The 22,046-nt window shown below is 35.0% G+C and overlaps 1 protein-coding gene across 2 annotated transcripts in view; it reads right to left on the bottom strand.

Annotated features, from left to right (window-relative positions):
- Positions 1-22,046, bottom strand: part of LOC142235206 (uncharacterized) — an 83,302-nt gene that overhangs the window by 24,749 nt on the left and 36,507 nt on the right. For both annotated transcript variants that reach the window (XM_075306463.1, XM_075306464.1), the window contains exon 2: positions 7,587-7,718. In XM_075306463.1, coding sequence (XP_075162578.1) covers positions 7,587-7,718 — 132 coding nt within the window. The remainder of the gene's footprint in view (positions 1-7,586; positions 7,719-22,046) is intronic.

Raw genomic sequence — 22,046 nt, 5'->3', positions numbered from 1 at the left:
ATAATATTTATTGTACCCTGCTCTACACTGAGGAGCAGGGTATTATAAGTTAGTGTATATGTTTGCAACACCCAAAAGGATATGAAATAGACATATGGTGTCTTTGGCAATAATGCTCAGGATCGGCCTAGCCATCGATTTAGCAAAGTCCGTCTGTCTGTGAATATATATTTGTTATCAAGGTATAGGTCGCAGTTTAGGTTCAATCAGTTTCTACAAGTTAGGCTGTCCATTACATCTCTTTTAAAGGGAACATGTTCTCTTTTTGTGTTCGTATCTTTTTGTTCACTCTCTTTTTTTGGTGCCGTATTTTTATGTCCAACAGTGCTCTTTATGTACTCAATTTAAAAAAATCCTAGATTGATGGAATTTTATTTATTTAATAGGAATTCGCCACAATTGTTCGCCACTAATTGTTTACTGGGTTAAATCTGTTGACAAATTAAAGGCCGAAACACAATTGCGACGTTTCGACGTACGACGTAAAAATTAGAAATAGATGTAATTGAACGTACGACGTAAATACGCCAATAAGTTGTCGTCGTAAATTTATTTTGTTTATTTTTTAAGAAAATTTGATTCTTTTTGTTTTTTATTGTTTTATTATATATTTATTTCGTTATTTCTATCATTGGAAACTATTATTATTTTAATTTTAACATCAATAAAATTATTAATTATTTAATCAAGAATTTTTTTATTGTAAACTCTTTTTTAGTTAAAATGTTCTCTTTTTTTAAAGCGAATGTTCTCTTTTGAAAATTATCCATATGGAAACCCTACTACAAATATCCATTTTCGATGAGAATAGAATCCTATTGATTTTGATAAATCGGTTTAGATTTAGTTATCACTTCCATATATATCTTTCGCCCGATGTGTACTTATATAGCTACACTAGGAAAACAGTAAGCCCACCAGAATGGAAGATTTTTGTGAATTTTAGAAAATTTCAACTAAACTGTATTACAAACGCAGATGTCACGCCGATTTCACAAGAACATGTAAATATTTCAAGAAATTTTTTAGATATTTGTAATTATTTTTGTTTGTTTGTTAAAGAAAATTTCGAAGTTTGAAGGAAAAAATTGGAGTTCAAAATTGCAAATGTTATACAAAGTTAATGACGGGTGCATTATTGGTAAAAATTACAAAATTTTGTGGCAGACACGAATTTAGTAAATTTTTATGCTTCATTTGTGCATAGTTTTCCCCCTTTTTTAGTTCATTTAACTAACGTATGCAAAAAATCTATGAAACTTTCTGCGCCGACCTATTTTTGTCGATGTCAGCTGACACTAATTTGTCTATTCGGCGGCGGACAATTATCCATTATAAAATCCATTTGAAGTTATCCGAATGGCAATGAAATTAGTTGTACAACCAATCTTACAATCATATTTACATGTCATTCTAATTATCGGAGCTACATTTTTGCAAAATTATTATAGCAACTTGATACTGACGGATTTTGGGTAGAAAGTTAAACATTTTGACAAAAAATACAACAATTATTAATAGATTTTTCTGATTTAAAACAATATTTTTGATTAATTGGCGGCTAATTTTGAGTCGAGATGAAGCGACATATTCGGCGGCTGCTTCGACTGTCAAAAACTGGTCGGCGGCGGCTAAAATCGCGACTCGGCGGCTTTATTCTCTGTTTAGTGTCATATAGAGTTCACTTTTCTTGAGTGTACCGAAGCCAGGCTTTTAATTTTGTTTTAAATTTTGCACAGTACAACTGATAGTGCCGAAAACTGTGCCAATTTTGGTTTCAATTGTTCCAGAATTAGATATAGGTCCCATTGATATCTTTCGCCATTTTTAAAGTCATGTAATTACAGAGGCCAAAGTTTTACCCCGATTTACATGAAACTTTCTACAGATAGGAGAATTAATGTTCTTTATATGCATGCCAATTTCGGTTGAAATCGGTTCAGATTTAAATTTACTTATCTATCTATATATATAAAATCCAAACTATATTTTTTTGTTTGTTTATTTCTATGTTCCGGGAAAGATCGGAGACAGCAGAACCGATTAACTTGAACTTCCAGAGATCGTAGGCGATCACGTGGTGAAACTAGGGTACCTCATTTTTGGATATCTTGTCAAGGAGGGGGACCTCCCCTTTGTCCTACTGTTTGAAAATTTGACCAAAGTTGGCCGATTTGGTTGAAATTTTCAGCGAATATTGTCGTTGTCATCTAGCCAAAAGACCGCTACTTTATTTTTTGATATTTTGTCGGGGAGGGGAACTCCCCTTCACCAAACTTTCTGGAAATTGCACGTCACAATAGTTTTCGATATTTATACGGGGAGGGAGACCTCCCTTTTGTCCGATTTTTTTGAAATCCCTAACTTTTTTCAATATTTGATCGGGGAAAGGGACGTCCTTTTTATACCCTAAACCACATAGTGGCCAGGGTATAATAAGTTTGATCTGCCAAAAAATGTGCCTACCAGAAATATTGATTTTAGACCCCATTAAATATATACCGATCGACTCAGGATGTGATTTCGTCCGTCCGTCTGTCCGTCTGTCCGTTTGTCCGTCTGTCCGCCCGTCCGTTCGTCCGTCCATGTATTTGTTGTTCGCAAGATTCCGGTCGCAATTATTAACCGCACTCAAAAAAAGTTTACTTGGATCCAAAGATTTTGACCTTCCCTTAAGAATTCTGGTATTGATTCCGATTCCAAATATGCGGCTTCTTTAAAATAAAGGCATTTTTTACGGACCTCTACGGGCTTTAAATCTAGGATCAAATAAATTAAAATTAGACACAGATATTATTCATCGAGTTTTTATTTTCTTTTTGCGATATATTAATAAAGGTATTCATGTACAAAGAAATTCCAGTTTCAAAATCCAAATTGTGCCAAGTACTTCAAAGTAAAAACTGTTTTCTTAATGCTAAAAAAAACTTTAAACTAAAGATGCAAATTCTTAAAATAAGTCTTAGCCTATATTTGAAGCGTTTTTATCTTAAATTTAAATATTGAAGTCAGTTGAGTTAAAGACGATTTCTTTAAATTAAAAATGTTTTTATTTATTTTAAGGAAAATTTGCCTTTCGTCAAAGATCTAAAGGGTGATTTGTTAAGAGCTTGATAACTTTAAAAAAAAAAAACGCATAAAATTTGCAAAATCTCATCGGTTCTTTATTTGAAACGTTAGATTGGTCCATGACATTTACTTTTTGTAGATAATTTCATTTAAATGTTGACCGCGGCTGCGTCTTAGGTGGTCCATTCGGAAAGTCCAATTTTGGGCAACTTTTTCGAGCATTTCGGCCGGAATAGCCCGAATTTCTTCGGAAATGTTGTCTTCCAAAGCTGGAATAGTTGCTGGCTTATTTCTGTAGACTTTAGACTTGACGTAGCCCCACAAAAAATAGTCTAAAGGCGTCAAATCGCATGATCTTGGTGGCCAACTTACCGGTCCATTTCTTGAGATGAATTGTTCTCCGAAGTTTTCCCTCAAAATGGCCATAGAATCGCGAGCTGTGTGGCATGTAGCGCCATCTTGTTGAAACCACATGTCAACCAAGTTCAGTTCTTCCATTTTTGGCAACAAAAAGTTTGTTAGCATCGAACGATAGCGATCGCCATTCACCGTAACGTTGCGTCCAACAGCATCTTTGAAAAAATACGGTCCAATGATTCCACCAGCGTACAAACCACACCAAACAGTGCATTTTTCGGGATGCATGGGCAGTTCTTGAACGGCTTCTGGTTGCTCTTCACTCCAAATGCGGCAATTTTGCTTATTTACGTAGCCATTCAACCAGAAATGAGCCTCATCGCTGAACAAAATTTGTCGATAAAAAAGCGGATTTTCTGCCAACTTTTCTAGGGCCCATTCACTGAAAATTCGACGTTGTGGCAGATCGTAAGTCTATTCATGATGAAATGTCAAAGCATACTGAGCATCTTTCTCTTTGACACCATGTCTGAAATCCCACGTGATCTGTCAAATACTAATGCATGAAAATCCTAACCTCAAAAGAATCACCCTTTACGACTTCAACAGAGAGACGCAAAATTTGAAGATTTGTGTCCTAAATTTAATGAAAAAAATTTTTGAAGCAAGGGTTATAAACTTTCTTTTAATTAAAATGTCATTTTTTGTGTAAATTTTGAGTCCTAAAATTTAAGTTGCATAATCTTCCATATTACGACAATATTTTTTCAGTGCGATTTTGACGAAATTCGATATATGGCGTTTTTCTGGACCAAGGACGAACGTTATTGAATTTAGGAAAAATCGGATCAAATTTAGATATAGCTCCCATATATATGTATCGCCCGATTTTTCCCAAATTTGGCCGTAAGTTCAGTTTGTGCCAAAAATCCCATTAAAAATTTACCCCTTAATGTTCTTAAATATGGAAATGCGGTTTATCTCTCAAACCTGTACCAATGTTACCCCACAAATGCTTACGTTTACTAATTCAGTAGGGGTGGTTTAGGGTATGATATAGTCTGCCCCGCCCGACTTTCTACTTTACTCACTTGTTTTTTTAATAATGGACTCAATATTACTGTCGTACTAACTCTGTAGGTGCAAAATCAACTATAGCTTCTAATATCGGACATTTATGATTCAGATTGTGACAAGACTACCATAAACATGTACTTCTTAATTTTTTTTTGTAAATATAATAAATGTGGTTTATCACCCAAACCTATAACATATACCTACCACAAAAAATGTCTTCTAATTCAGTAGGGATGGTTTAGGGTATGATATAGTCGGCCCCGCCCGACTTTCTACTTTACTCACTTGTTTATACAATAGAGCAAAATCTAATATACTCCGATTTACTTGAAAAATTCCGGGAACGTGAGTAAATGAATATATGATACGTCATTTTCGTTATATGGTCGAAGATTTACAACTCCGCTTAGACCGATTTTGTTATTGTGCCAGTAAAGGAGCTTCCCAGGCCTTATTCTTTAAAAGAGTTCTCCGGTTTATTTTTGGTTTGATTACTTAATTAGCGGTCCAGCGGTACTTTTCTTTTAGTGTAGTCACGAAATTTGAAATTTTCATTTAAGGTCCAGCAATAAAAAAAGGTTACGAATTGTCGGAACAATGTTACTTCGAATTTCTAAATTTACATTTTATCAAATTTTATTAAAATGGTTATCACTAATTTTATAAGCAGAAATTTAAATACAAACAAGTATATACGGCCGTAAATTCGGCCAGGCCGAAGCTTATGTACCCTCCACCATGGATTGCGTAGAAACTTTTTCTAAACACTGCCATCCACAATCGAATTACTTCGGTTGCGGTAACTCTTGCCGATGGCAAGGTATCTTAAAACCTCCTAACACCGTCTTCTAAATTGTATGTAAGTCCATATATATTAAATCAAAAAAGATCGATCAAATACGTATATAATTCAGTTTGACAAAATTTGCTATAGACATAAAATTTTGACAAAATTTTCTATAGAAATAAAATTTTAACAAAATTTCTATAGAAATAAAATTTACAAAAAAAAAATTTATAGAAATAAAATTTTGACAAAATTTTCTTTAGAAATAAAATTTTAACAAAAATTTCCTATAGAAATAAATTTTTAACAAAATTTTCTATAGAAATAAAATTTTGACAAAATTTTCTATAGAAATAAAATTTTGACAAAATTTTCTATAGAAATAAAATTTTGACAAAATTTTCTATAGAAATAAAATTTTGACAAAATTTTCTATAGAAATAAAATGTTGGTAGATTATTTTTGGCTCGAGTGGTAACCATGATTATGAACCGAATAAAATTTTAACAAAATTTTCTGTAGAAATAAAATTTTGACAAAATTTTCTATAGAAATAAAATTGTGGTAGATTATTTTTTCTCGAGTGGCAACCATGATTATGAACCGATATGGACCAATTTTTGTGTGATTGGAGATCGGCTATATATAACTATAGACCGATATGGACCAATTTTGGTATGGTTGTTAGCGGCCATATACTAACACCACGTTCCAAATTTGAACGGGATCGGATGAATTTTGCTCCTCCAAGGGGCTACGGAGGTCAAATCTGGAGAACGGTTTATATGGGGGCTATATATAATTATGGACAGATGTGGACCAATTTTTGCATGGTTATTACATACCATATACCAACATCATGTACCAAATTTCAGCCGGATCGGATGAAATTTGCTTCTCTTTAAGGCTCCGCAAGCCAAATCTGGGGATCGGCTTATATGGGGGCTATATATAAGTATGGACCGATTTGACCTATTTGTGCATGGTCATTAGAGAACATATACCAACACCATGTACCAAATTTCAGCCGGATCGGATGAAATATGCTTCTGTTAGAGGCTCCACAAGCCAAATCTGGGGATCGGTTTATATGGAGGCTATATATAATTATGGACCGATGTCGACCAATTTTTGCATGGTTGTTAGAGACCATATACCAACATCATGTACCAAATTTCAGCCGGATCGGATGAAATTTGCTTATCTTTGAGGTTCCGCAAGCCAAATCTGGGGATCGGTTTATATGGGGGCTATATATAATTATGGACCGATGTCGACCAATTTTGCGTGGTTGTTAGAGACCATATACCAACACCATGTACCAAATTTCAGCAAGATCGGATGAAATTTGCTTCTCTTTGGGGCTTCGCAAGCCAAATCTGGGGATCGGTTTATATGGGGGCTATACGTAAAAGTGGACCGATGTGGGCCAATTTTTGCAAGGTTGTTAGAGACCATATACCAACACTATGTACCAAATTTCTGCCGGATCGGATGAAATATGCTTCTGTTAGAGGTTCCACAAGACCCTTTATATGGGGGCTATACGTAAAAGTGGACCGATATGACCCATTTGCAATACCATCCGACCTACATCAATAACAACTACTTGTGCCAAGTTTCAAGTCGATAGCTTGTTTCGTTCGGAAGTTAGCGTGATTTCAACAGACGGACTGACGGACGGACGGACATGTTCATATCGACTCAGAATTTCACCACGACCTAGAATATATATACTTTATGGGGTCTTCGAGCAATATTTCGATGTGTTACAAACGGAATAACAAAGTTAATATACCCCCATCCTATGGTGGAGGGTATAAAAACGTAAAACTCTTCCATGAGTGAAATCTCTGTTAAAAATAAATGCCAATTCTACTGCACAACTAATAATTCTATGTGTAACACCAATTCAAGAGAAATAAACCACAGCTGAAAGAAAAATATGTTGTCCATACGGAACCATGTATATCCCGCGGCCTTTAACTTAAAATATTAGACGCGATAAATTCCATCAATAAACTGAACTCTGCATTCATGTAAATTTTGACAATAACTTCAAATCCTTCGGAATTGTTTATTATCTTATCCTTCGAAATATTCTACGAAGGATATGGTAGTTCCTTAAAAATAAGATAATTTTTAACAAATAGTTTCTCAATTTGAAAAATCAGGAAGGCGCAGCGAAGCGAAGCGAGTAAGTTATAAATTTCATTATTTCAATATAATGGCCCAAACACACAGACTATAATTTGATAATTTCTGAATATTTCTCTCTGACTGGGTCAACGTTTACCTTTCAATTTTTGCCATTGCGTATGCAACTCACTGTCCCAAGCATCCAAAATTCGACCTGATTGTTGGCGAGCACATGTCCAGGGTTCATCTCGCATTGGGCATAGCACTAAGTCTAGGTATGGCGAAACTTCTGTAAATAAAGGTAGAGAAAAAATACACAAATTAATAAGCAAGTTTTTTACAGTTATACTGCAACTCCACTAATTGGGAGTAGAAATCAAAATGAGCAAGTGGCTTTGTTTCGCTTTACTGCTTAAATTAAAAAACAAATATCAAATTTAAAACGAGACTCTGTTAAAATAATGCAACATAGTTACAGTGCGTTTGACGCTAATGCGCAAATTGAACACGCTTGTTAACCGATATTGAGAAGCGCAAGCGCATTTACTCATAACTTCTTTATTCACTCTTCATATGGTGCTAATAGATATACAGAGAAAGTTGATATTCATTGTGTTGTTTGGTTCAAATTAAGTTATTTCTTTCATTATTTCTGTTAGTATCAATAATATGTATGTCGTCATACTATGCCAATATGGGTTATTGGCCGTGAAATTGTTTAAAGCGACCAGAGACAGAGCAATTGTGCACATGATTAATGCGATCATTTAATGCTTATTAGAACCATCAAGAAGATCATATGTGCGAGATGGTATTTGTTTGAGTTACATGAGTATATACGCCCGAATTTTATGTACACTGAAAAAAGCATGCCTGGCTCCAAAGATTTTTTCTTTACACTAATGATTTTGGAATTGATTCCAAGCCAAAGAACCAATGAATTGAATTAAACACATTTTTAGGACTCAACTCTCTTTTAATTTTTGAATTTAGCGTACTTAATAGTAGGAAACAAATTTTAATTTATTCGCTTTTTCAAGTTGTTTTCTTCATGTGTTATTAAAAAATCCTTTAAAAACGTGTTGACGACATCTTAAATTTCCAAATTCAGACTCGACTGCAACTAGCAAATATGATATGTGTTGAAAAGCATCTTACATTTTTAAACGCTTTTTTGCTTTGTCGTCAAAATAAGAAAGTCAAAGAATTCAAAGAAGAAATCATTAATTTTGAAGAATTTTTCAAAATTATTAAAGCCTAGATGACCTTAGTTAAACAAAATATTCTTTCATGTTAGGGTACCCAATTTTATGACGAATCACTTAACTATAAGGACAAAACGACATCATTGAAAAGTTTATCGTCTTTTGGACAAGGCAATAAAACTTTATATCAGAGAAATGCGTCTTCTATACTAAGAAAAATTCGCATTCGTATTTTAGGGACATGAAGTCTATGGCCTCATGATAATAGTTTTTACATTGTACCCTCCACCATGTATTGCGTACAAAGTTTTACTGATGACAGCTGAGTAACAGCTTAAAAGCATAAAGTATATATATTCTGGGTCGTGGTGAAATTCTGAGTCGATCTAAGCATATCCGTCCGTCTGTTGAAATCACGCTAACTTCCGAATGCAAATGGGCCATATCGGACAACTTTTACGTATATTCCCCATATAAACCGACGCTCAGATTTGGCTTGCGGAGCCTCTTGGAGCAGCAAAATTCATCCGATCCGGTTGAAATTTGGTACATGGTGTTAGTATATAGTCTCTCACAACCATGCAAAAATTGGTCCACATCGGTCCATAATTATATATAGCCCCCTAATAACCGATCCCCCGATTTGGCTTGCGGAGCCTCTAAGAGAACAAATTTCATACGATCCGACTGAAATTTTGTACATGGTGTTAGTATATGGTCTCTAACAACCATGCAAAAATTGGTTCACATCGTTCCATAATTATATATAGCCCCCATATAAACCGATCCCCAGATTTGACCTCCGGAGCCTCATGGATGAGCAAAATTCATCCCATTCGGTTGAAATTTGGTACGTGGTGTTAGTATGTTATATGGTATCCGATAACCATGCAGGAATTGGTCCATACCGGTCCATAATTATATGTAGCCCCCATATAAACCGATCCCCAGATTTGACTTGCGGAGCCCCTTGGAAGAGCAAAATTCACCCGATCCGGTTGAAATTTGGTACGTGGTGTTAGTATATGGTCTCTAACAACAATGCAAAAATTGGTCCATATCGGTCTTAATTGTATATAACTCCCATTTAAGCCGATCCCCAGATTTGACCTCCGGTGCTGTTGGAGGAGCAAAATTCATCCGACCCGATTGAAATTTGGTACGTGGTGAAATTTGGTACATTGCGCTAGTATATGGCCGCTAACAAGCTTGCCAAAATTGGTCCATATCGGTCTATAGTTATATATAGCCGATCCCTAAAAATAATCCACCAAAATTTTATTACTATAGAAAATTTTGTCAAAATTTTATTAGTACACAAAATTTTGTCACGATTTTATTTCTATAAAAAAATTTGTCAAAATGTTATTTCTATAAAAAATTTTGTCAAAACTTTATTACTATACAAAATTTTGTCAAGAATTTATTTCTATAGAAAATTTTGTCAAAATTTTATTTCTATAGAAAATTTGGTCAAATTTTATTGCTATAGAAAATTTTGTCAAAATTTTATTTCTATAGAAAATTTGGTCAAATTTTATTGCTATAGAAAATTTTGTCAAAATTTTATTTCTATAGAAAATTTTGTAAAACAGAATTATTTACGTATTTAATCGGGAGCCACCGAGGTGCAATGGTTAGCATGCCCGCCTTGCATACACAAGGTCGTGGGTTCGATTCCTGCTTCGACCGAACACCAAAAAGTTTTTCAGCGGTGGATTATCCCACCTCAGTAATGCTGGTGACATTTCTGAGGGTTTCAAAGCTTCTCTAAGTGGTTTCACTGCAATGCGGAACGCCGTTCGGACTCGGCTATAAAAAGGAGGTCCCTTGTCATTGAGCTTAACATGGAATCGGACAGCACTCAGTGATAATAGAGAAATTCACCAATGTGGTATCACAATGGACTGAATAGTCTAAGTGAACCTTATACATCGGGCTGCCACCTAACCTAACCTAACCTACGTATTTAATCGGCTTTTTATACCCTCCATCATAGGATGGGGGTATATTAACTTTGTCATTCCGTTTGTAACACATCGAAATATTGCTCTAAGACCCCATAAAGTATATATATTCTGGGTCGTGGTGAAATTCTGAGTCGATCTAAGCATGTCCGTCCGTCCGTCCGTCCGTCTGTTGAAATCACGCTAACTTCCGAACGAAACAAGCTATCGACTTGAAACTTGGCACAAGTAGTTGTTATCGATGTAGGTCGGATGGTGTTGAAAATGGACCATATCGGTCCACTTTTACGTATAGCCCCCATATAAAGGGACCCTCAGATTTGGGTTGTGGAGCCTCTAACAGAAGCATATTTCATCCGATCCGGCTGAAATTTGGTACATGGTGTTGATATATGGTCTCTAACAACCATGCAAAAATTGGTCCATATCGGTTCATAATTATATATAGCCCCCATATAAACCGATCCCCAGATTTGGCTTGTGGAGCCTCTAAGATAAGCATATTTAATCCGATCCGGCTGAAATTTGGTACATGGTGTTAGTATAAGGTCTCTACCAATCATGCAAAAATTGGTCGACATCGGTCCATAATTATATATAGCCCCCATATAAACCGATCCCCAGATTTGGCTTGCGGAGCCTCAAAGAGAAGCAAATTTCATCCGATCCGGCTGAAATTTGGTACACGATGTTGGTATATGGTCTGTAACAACCATGCAAAAATTGGTCCACATCGGTCCATAATTATATATAGCCCCCATATAAACCGATCCCCAGATTTGGTTTGTGGAGCCTCTAAGAGAAGCATATTTCATCCGATCCGGCTGAAATTTGGTACATGGTGTTGGTGTATGGTCTCTAACAACCATGCAAAAATTGGTCCATATCGGTCCATAATTATATATAGCTCCCATATAAACCGATCCCCAGATTTGGCTTGTGGAGCCTCTAAGAGAAGCATATTTCATCCGATCCGGCTGAAATTTTGTACATGGTGTTGGTATATGGTATCTAACAATCATGCAAAAATTGGTACACATCGGTCCATAATTATATATAGCCCCCATATAAACCGATCTCCAGATTTGGCTTGCGAAGCCTCAAAGAGAAGTAAATTGCATCCGATCCAGCTGACATTTGGTATATGGTATTGGTATATGGTCTCTAGCAACCGTGCAAAAATTGGTCCACATCGGTCCATAATTATATATAGCGCACATATAAACCGATCCCCAGATTTGGGTTGCGGAGCCTCTAAGAGAAGCAAATTTCTTCCGATCCGCCTGAAATTTGGTACATCGTATTGGTATATGGTCTCTAGCAACCGTGCAAAAATTGGTCCATATCGGTCCATAATTATATATAGCCCCCATATAAAACGTTCTCCAGATTTGACCTCCGGAGCCTCTTGGAGGAGCAAAATTCATCCGATCCGGTTCAAATTAGGAATGTGGTGTTAGTATATGGTCGCTAACAACCATACCAAAATTGGTCCAATCACACAAAAATTGGTCCATATCGGTTCATAATCATGGTTGCCACTCGAGCCAAAAATAATCTACCAAGATTTTCTTTCTATAGAAAATTTTGTGAAAATTTTTATTTCTATAGAAAATTTTGTGAAAATTTTATTTCTATAGAAAATTTTGTTAAAATTTTATTTCTGTAGAAAATTTTGTCAAAATTTTATGTCTACTTTGTCAAACTGAATTATATACGTTTTGGATCGATCTTTTTATACCCTCCATCATAGGATGGGGGTATATTAACTTTGTCATTCCGTTTGTAACACATCGAAATATTGCTCTAAGACCCCATAAAGTATATATATTCTGGGTCGTGGTGAAATTCTGAGTCGATCTAAGCATGTCCGTCCGTCCGTCCGTCTGTTGAAATCACGCTAACTTCCGAACGAAACAAGCTATCGACTTGAAACTTGGCACAAGTAGTTGTTATCGATGTAGGTCGGATGGTATTGAAAATGGGCCATATCGGTCCACTTTTACGTATAGCCCCCATATAAAGGGACCCTCAGATTTGGCTTGTGGAGCCTCTAACAGAAGCATATTTCATCCGATCCGGCTGAAATTTGGAACATGGTGTTGGTATATGGTCTCTAACAACCATGCTAAAATTGGTCCACATCGGTCCATAATTATATATAGCCCCCATATAAACCGATCCCCAGACTTGGCTTGCGGAGCCTAAAAGAGAAGCAAATTCCATCCGATCCGGCTGAAATTTGGTACATGGTGTTAGTATATGGTCTCTAACAACCATGCAAAAATTGGTCCACATCGGTCCATAATTATATATAGCCCCCATATAAACCGATCCCCAGATTTGGCTTGCGGAGCCTCAAAGAGAAGAAAATTTCATCCGATCCGGCTGAAATTTGGTACATGATGTTGGTATATGGTCTCTAACAACCATGCAAAAATTGGTCCATATCGGTCCTTAATTATATATAGCCCCCATATAAACCGATCCCCAGATTTGGCTTGTGGAGCCTCTAAGAGAGGCATAGTTCATCCGATATGGCTGAAATTTGGTACATGGTGTTGGTATATGGTCTCTAACAATCATGCAAAAATTGGTCCATATCGGTCCTTAATTATATATAGCCCCCATATAAACCGATCCACAGATTTGGCTTGTGGAGCCTCTAAGAGAGGTATAGTTCATCCGATCCGGCTGAAATTTGGTACATGGTGTTGGTATATGGTCTCTAACAATCATGCAAAAATTGGTCCACATCGGTCCATAATTATATATAGACCCATATAAACCGATCTCCAGATTTGGCTTGCGAAGCCTCAAAGAGAAGCAAATTTCATCCAATCCGGTTGTAATTTGGAACATGGTGTTAGTATATGATCTTTAACAAGCGTGCCAGAATTGGTTCATATCGGTCCATAATTATATATAGCCCCCATATAAAACGTTCTCCAGATTTGACCTCCGGAGCCTCTTGGAGGAGCAAAATTCATCCGATCCGGTTCAAATTGGGAACGTGTGTTAGTATATGGTCGCTAACAACCATACCAAAATTGGTCCAATCACACAAAAATTGGTCCATATCGGTTCATAATCATGGTGCCACTAGAGCCAAAAATAATCTATCAAAATTTTATTTCTATAGAAAATTTTGTCAAAATTTTATTTCTATAGAAAATTTTGTCAAAATTATTTCTAGAGAAAATTTTGTTAAAATTTTATTCGGTTCATAATAAAATTTTCATCATTGTCAAAATTTTATTTCTATAGAAAATTTTGTTCAAATTTTATTCGGTTCATAATCATGGTTGCCACTCGAGCCAAAAATAATCTACCAAGATTTTATTTCTATAGAAAATTTTGTCAAAAGTTTATTTCTATAGAAAATTTTGTGAAAATTTTATTGCTATAGAAAATTTTGTTAAAATTTTATCTCTTTACTTTGTCAAACTGAATTATATACGTATTGGATCGATCTTTTTGATTTAATATATTCCACGTATGGACTTGCATACAATTTAGAAGATGGTGTTAGGAGGTTTTAAGATACCTTGCCATCGGCAAGCGTTACCGCAACTTAAGTAATTCGATTGTGGATGGCAGTGTTTAGAAGAAGTTTCTACGCAATCCATGATGGAGGGTACATAAGCTTCGGCCTGGCCGAACTTACGGCCGTTTATACTTGTTTTTTGTTTAAATATACCCCGTATGTACTAACTTACAATTGAGAAGACGGTGTTAAGAAGTTTTAAGATACCTTGCCATTGGAAAGTGTTACATCAACCCAAGTAATTCGATTGTGGATTACAGTCTTTAGTACAAGTTCCTATGAAATCCATGGTGCAGGGTACATAAGATTCGGCCTGTCCGAACTTGCGGACGTATATATTTGTTATACCCTCCATCATAGGATGGGGGTATATTAACTTTGTCATTCCGTTTGTAACACATCGAAATATTGCTCTAAGACCCCATAAAGTATATATATTCTGGGTCGTGGTGAAATTCTGAGTCGATCTAAGCATGTCCGTCCGTCCGTCCGTCCGTCTGTTGAAATCACGCTAACTTCCGAACGAAACAAGCTATCGACTTGAAACTTGGCACAAGTCGTTGTTATCGATGTAGGTCGGATGGTATTGAAAATGGGCCATATCGGTCCACTTTTACGTATAGCCCCCATATAAAGGGACCCTCAGATTTGGCTTGTGGAGCCTCTAACAGAAGCATATTTCATCCGATCGGGCTGAAATTTGGTATATGGCGTTGATATATGGTATCTAACAACCATGCAAAAATTGGTCCACATCGGTCCATAATTATATATAGCCCCCATATAAACCGATCCCCAGATTTGGCTTGTGGAGCCTCTAAGAGAAGCATATTTCATCCGATCCGGCTGAAATTTGGTGCATGGTGTTGGTAGATGGTCTCTAACAATGATGCAAAAATTGGTTCACATCGGTCCATTATTATATATAGCCCCCATATAAACCGATCCCCAGATTTGGCTTGTGGAGCCTCTAAGAGAAGCATATTTCATCCGATCCGGCTGAAATTTGGTACATGGTGTTGGTATATGGTCTCTAACAACCATGAAAAAATTGGTCCACATCGGTCCATAATTATATATAGCCCCCATATAAACCGATCCCCAGATTTGGCTTGTGGAGCCATTAAGAGAAGCATATTTCATCCGATCCGGCTGAAATTTGGTATATGGTGTTGGTATATGGTCTCTAACAACCATGCAAAAATTGGTCCACATCGGTCCATAATTATATATAGCCCCCATATAAACCGATCCCCAGATTTGGCTTGTGGAGCCTCTAAGAGAAGCATATTTCATCCGATCCGGATGAAATTTGGTACATGGTGTTGGTAGATGGTCTCTAACAATCGTGCAAAAATTGGTTCACATCGGTCTATAATTATATATAGCCCCCATATAAACCGACCCCCAGATTTGGCTTGTGGAGCCTCTAAGAGAAGCAAATTTCATCCGATCCAGCTGAAATTTGCTACATGGTGTTGGTAGATGGTCTCTAACAATCATGCAAAAATTAGTCCACATCGGTCCATACTTATCTATAGACCCCATATAAACCGATCTCCAGATTTGGCTTGCGAAGCCTCAAAGAGAAGCAAATTGCATCCGATCCGGTTGTAATTTTGAACATGGTGTTAGTATATGATCTTTAACAACCGTGCCAGAATTGGTCCATATCGGTCCATAATTATATATAGCCCCCATATAAAACGTTCTCCAGATTTGACCTCCGGAGCCTCTTGGAGGAGCAAAATTCATCCGATCCGGTTCAAATTAGGAACGTGGTGTTAGTATATGGTCGCTAACAACCATACAACAATTGGTCCAATCACACAAAAATTGGCCCATATCGGTTCATAATCATGGTTGCCACTAGAGCCAAAAATAATCTACCAAAATTTTTTTATATAGACAATTTTGTCAAAATTTTATTTCTATAGAAAATTTTGTCAAAATTTTATTTCTAGAGAAAATTTTGTTAAAATTTTATTCGGTTCATAATAAAATTTTCATCATTGTCAAAATTTTATTTCTATAGAAAATTTTGTTCAAATTTTATTCGGTTCATAATCATGGTTGCCACTCGAACCATAAATAATCTACCAAGTTTTTATTTCTATAGAATATTTTGTCAAAAGTCTATTTCTATAGAAAATTTTGTTAAAATTTTATTTCTGTAGAAATTTTTGTCAAAATTTTCATTCTATAGAAAATTTTGTCAAAATTTTTATTTCTATAGAAAATTTTATTTCTATAGAAAATTTTGTTAAAATTTTATTTCTGTAGAAAATTTTGTCAAAATTTTATGTCTACTTTGTCAAACTGAATTATATACGTATTGGATCGATCTTTTTTGATTTAATATATACCATGTATGGACTTACATACAATTTAGAAGATGGTGTTAGGAGGTTTTAAGATACCTTGCACGCGTTACCGCAACTTAAGTAATTCGATTATGGATGGCAGTGTTTAGAAGAAGTTTCTACGCAATCCATGATGGAGGGTACATAAGCTTCGGCCTGGCCGAACTTACGGCCTTATATACTTGTTTTTAATTAAGTTTTTAATTGGAAAATGTTCGTGAATTTTTTTTCTGTGTATAAAATTATACAGGGTGGCTCAAATTACTTTCATTTATGAGCCGTTTGACTGACAGCTATCAGATTTATTCCAATGACAGTTAATTTTGAACTGATAGTGTGATTGCTTCATATTTGGCTGGAAATCACAAGTAAAAATTAAATATATATATATATATATATATATATATATATATATATATATATATATATATATATATATATATATATATATATATATATATATATATATATATATATATATATATATATATATATATATATATATATATATATATATATATATATATATATATATATATATATATATATATCTGCTCTAACCATTTTATACTACTTTATGAATCTTTTATATGCTTGCTCTTCCAAATAATAAAACTAAATAAATTTGTTGTAATAAGTACAAGCACCCAGAGAGGAATATGAACACCTCCCAGAGCAAAATGTTATTTTTGGACGGCGGCCAAACTTAAAGTGTAGGATCCAAATTTGTTTTTGATGACGATATTGATTTCTTATTCAATGGAAGCTACTCTTTGAAGAGAAAATAGCCGAATTAAATAATACAAAGCCAGTGCTAATCAATTGATTATATTTATATTCCAATTTAACTGTTTTCTCTTGAATACAATACCATTCCAAGCAATAACATAATGCATGAAGCCAATGATTCCTTAACATGCACTGGATCAATACAACAATTTTTTATCACTTCGACATTTACCTCAAAACAAACGATGGACTATGGAAAATATTTTCCCAACAATGGCATCAGAAATTTTCAACGACTGTAGGTGCTATAGCATTATCTTTTCAATGTACACAATTTCCCTAGCATTGCAATTCATGGTGGGTACTAATACTCAATGTGCTAATAATACAATGCCAATAGAGAAGGAAAATCAAGAAAAATTCAAATGACATTTCCCTCCAGTTCCCTGTTTGCGAAGGAATATTTGTAGTAGCTGGGCTTTCTCCAAACAAAAAAATTGTTTCATTACGAATCTTAAATAAATGTAAGGTTGTGATCTTTCGTTTGTTCATGTTTTTATTTTTTGAGGGTTTAATCTGGGCCATCATCACTCACTTAATGAAATTGGAAAGAAAACCATTTGGCATGCCGTGCATTGAGTGGTGAACATAATACAAAGACGATAGTTTCAAGTGCGCTATTTCTAATTTGGCATCTTTAGTTTATGGCGATGACCTTGCGAAGCAAATAGACAACAAAGACACATCACGTTGGTATGGAAGTGCTATAAAGATGCAATATCTGGCAACAGTAGCGACTGTGTAAAGGATGAAATGTATGGTACTTGCACTATGGGAATTTCGGGTCAATATGTGGTAAAAACTCTAATGCCAGGTTAGAAAGTCGCAATGTGCTAAAACCGTAGAATGAAAAACTAGCTTTAGCAAATAATTCAACTTAAATTAACAATTGCAGTATGTCGTTTGATTGAAACATATTAAGATTCCTAAACATAATGTGGACAGTATCAACTCTAAGTGTTGATCACGGAATATAGAGTATGTACTAAAAAAAGAACCACCAAGAAGAAAAATTTGGGACAATTTTCGCAAACTTTAACTGAACTGGATTTTTCGGTATATTCAAATTTTCCAACTAAAAAATTTAAGTTTTTCCACAAAAATCTCTTTAAACGCGCATCCCTGGCTCCTCCATCAAGTCTTATCCAAAAATTTTAAATTCATTACGAAAACTGCATAAAATGAAATATTTTTATAAAAAAACAAGTAAGGAAAGTCTAAAGTCGGGCGGGGCCGACTATATTATACCCTGCACCACTTTGTACATCTAAATTTTCGATACCATATCACATCCGTCAAATGTGTTGGGGGCTATATATAAAGGTTTGTCCCAAATACATAAATTTAAATATCACTCGATCTGGACAGAATTTGATAGACAAAATCTATAGACTCAAAATTTAAGTCGGCTAATGCACTAGGTTGGAACACAATGTTAGTAAAAAAATATGGGAAACATTTAAATCTGAAGCAATTTTAAGGAAAATTCGCAAAAGTTTATTTATGATTTATCGCTCGATATATATGTATTAGAAGTTTAAGAAAATAAGAGTCATTTTTACAACTTTTCGAATAAGCAGTGGCGATTTTACAAGGAAAATGTTGGTATTTTGACCATTTTTGTCGAAATCAGAAAAACATATATATGGGAGCTATATCTAAATCTGAACCGATTTTAACCAAATTTGGCACGCATAGCTACAATACTAATTCTACTCCCTGTGCAAAATTTCAACTAAATCGGAGCAAAACATTAGCCTCTGTTGTCATATGAGTGTAAATCGGTCGAAAGCTATATATTGGAGTTATATCTAAATCTGAACCGATTTCAACCAAATTTTGCACGCATAGTTACAATGCTAATTCTACTCCCCGTGCAAAATTTCAACTAAATCGGAGCAAAAAATTAGCCTCTGTTGTCATATGAGTGTAAATCGGGCGAAAGCTATATATGGGAGCTATATCTAAATCTGAACCGATTTCAACAAAATTTGGCACGCATAGCTACAATGCTAATTCTACTCCCTGTGCAAATTTTCAACCAAATTGGGGTAAAACTCTGGCTTCTGGGACCGTATTAGTCCATATCGGGCGAAAGATATATATGGGAGCTATATCTAAATCTGAATCGATTTCAATAAAATTTGGCACACTTGACTATAGTACTAATTGTTCTTCTTCTGCAAAATTTTAAGTAAATTAGGCTAAAACTCTGGCTTCTGGGGCCATATAAGTCCATATCGGGCGAAATATATATATGGGAGCTATATCTAAATCTGAACCGATTTCTTCCAAAATCAATAGGGATCTATTCTGAGCCAAAACACATACTTCTGCAAAATTTGAAGTCGATTGGACTAAAACTGCGACCTAGACTTTGATTACAAAAATGTGTTCACGGACAGACGGACATCGCTATATCGACTCAGGAGCCCACCCTTAGCATTTTTGCCAAAGACACCATGTGTCTATCTCGTCTCCTTCTGGGTGTTGCAAACATATGCACTAACTTATAATACCCTGTTCCACAGTGTGGAGCAGGGCATAAAAACTTCAAAAAGTCTGAAGTGAAAACAAAATTTATGTATAGTAGAGCATTTTTGGATGTACACGGACGACAAAGATTGTTTTTCATATGTTTGGGTTAAAATTATATGTTTGGAACTCAAAAATTTTAACATATTATTTTTAAGTGCAAGCATATAATGCTCATAAATTACCATAACACATTATTAGCTCATGTTATGTTTGAGACATACTATTTTTGTAAATATAATATGTTTGAATGCAAACATATATTAATGTAGAAGTAGCCTATAAACATATATGTATTTAGAAAGTGAGACCTAGAGAGTATGCTGCATGTAAAAGAATGGAAATAACCAATTAGCGCCTTAAAAAAAAAAATATATATATATATATATATATATATATATATATATATATATATATATTTACAAAGAAAATATCGTAAATTTTTTTTCTACCAGTGTATGCCTAAAGTAAACATAACAAAATAATTTCAAGAAACTCTCTCCATAAACAACAAAAAGTATATCTGATTTCTAGTGAAAAGAAAATAAGTTTCCTCACCTACTCCCAAAATGGGAGGCATACTATTTGATAGGGGTAAAAATATTCTAAACCCGGGATCTTTGCAACCTGTCTTTCTCGTAATGAGCAGAGCTGGCATACATGCTGATAAAGGTTTCTCAAACGTCTCCCCCTTCTTAATCCAAAAATCAATTGATGGAGTCGGCGGCAAAATATTGGAATGTAAAAAACTCAGAAGTGGACAACTCTTAATACAATGCAAAAACGGTAAACAAGCCAACAAAATCATTAAAATGTTGTCTATCTCTCCTGATATATTTGTTAACGTTGAGGAACACAAATCGCTAAATTTTTCGAAGGGTATATTTTATACAAATGAGCTTCGCGGACTGGAAGACACTGAATTAAAAAATGAGATGTTAGAGCTAAATAAAAATATTGTCGAAATAAAACGATTAAAAAAACGAGACCCAGAAACTAAAAAGCTCTCAAATGTAGACTCTGGCTTATACATCGCAACTTTCAATGTTGGAGAACTTCCAGACCACGTTTTTGTTGGTTATTTCCACACACGTCTAAGACCATATATTCCCAACCCATTACGTTGTTTCAACTGTTTTAAGTTTGGTCATATTTCAGAAAGGTGCCCCTCTCCACATAAAGTGTGCCCACATTGCGGTAAAAATGATCACACAAAAGTTGATGAAGAAGGCAATCGAGAAAAATGCAATAACCAACCAATGTGTGCAAATTGTCAGAGAGATCACAACAGTTTTTCAAAGGAATGCACAGCATATAAAAAAGAATATGCAATTCAAACCATACGAATAACACAAAAGAAAAGTATGTATGAAGCACGAAGAGAATATTATAAACAAAACCCCCTACCATCATCATATGCTAATGCCACCTCACTAGCACAAGCTACACCCACTGCAACAACTTCATCCGAGAGAAAAGTATGCAACTGCTCTTGCAAATGTCAGCAAAGTGGTAAAGATGCAAAACTCACCACGGCAGAGAAAACCTCTCCTGTCAAAACATTGAAAGAAGCTCTCAATTCGGTCTCTTCTATACATCAAGTACAACGATCAGATGGAACAACAATAAGCATCTTACCGAAAGGTTTATCCAAACGCAAGAGGAGAGAAATAACCCATGCAGAAAAAAAGAAAAAACACAATGTCAACAAAGATGTTGAATGCATATCAGACGAAATAATAGAAGACGGAATGTCAACTGGATCTAGTACTTATGAATAACGAATATCAAATAATCCAATGGAATTGTAATGGCCTTTTAAAACATATAGATGAAATGAAACTGTTATTATCTAAAATTAATTGTCTAGCGATTTGTATTCAAGAAACTAAATTTAAATCGAATTATAACACATTATTAAAAAATTTCAAGTGTTTCTATAAAAATGCCAACTCGTCAACAACAGCTCACGGTGGGGTATGTGTATATATCAATGATTCCGTTGAAGCAGAAGAGATCGAATTAAACTCAGAATTACAGGTAGTTGCCATTAGAATTAAGTTTCCAATAAAATGTATTATCTGTTCTATTTATCTGCCGGGTTCTGATACTTTGTCAGTGAATGATCTTAACAATATAGTTGATCAATTTGATTTGCCATATATTTTACTGGGAGATTTCAATTCCCACAACACTTTATGGGGCTCGAAC

This window comes from Haematobia irritans, chromosome 4 (genome assembly GCF_050003625.1).
Source record: "Haematobia irritans isolate KBUSLIRL chromosome 4, ASM5000362v1, whole genome shotgun sequence".
Classification (NCBI taxonomy): Eukaryota; Metazoa; Arthropoda; class Insecta; order Diptera; family Muscidae; genus Haematobia; species Haematobia irritans.
Note: the sequence above shows the minus strand (reverse complement) of the source record. Positions and strands in the feature narration are given on the sequence as shown.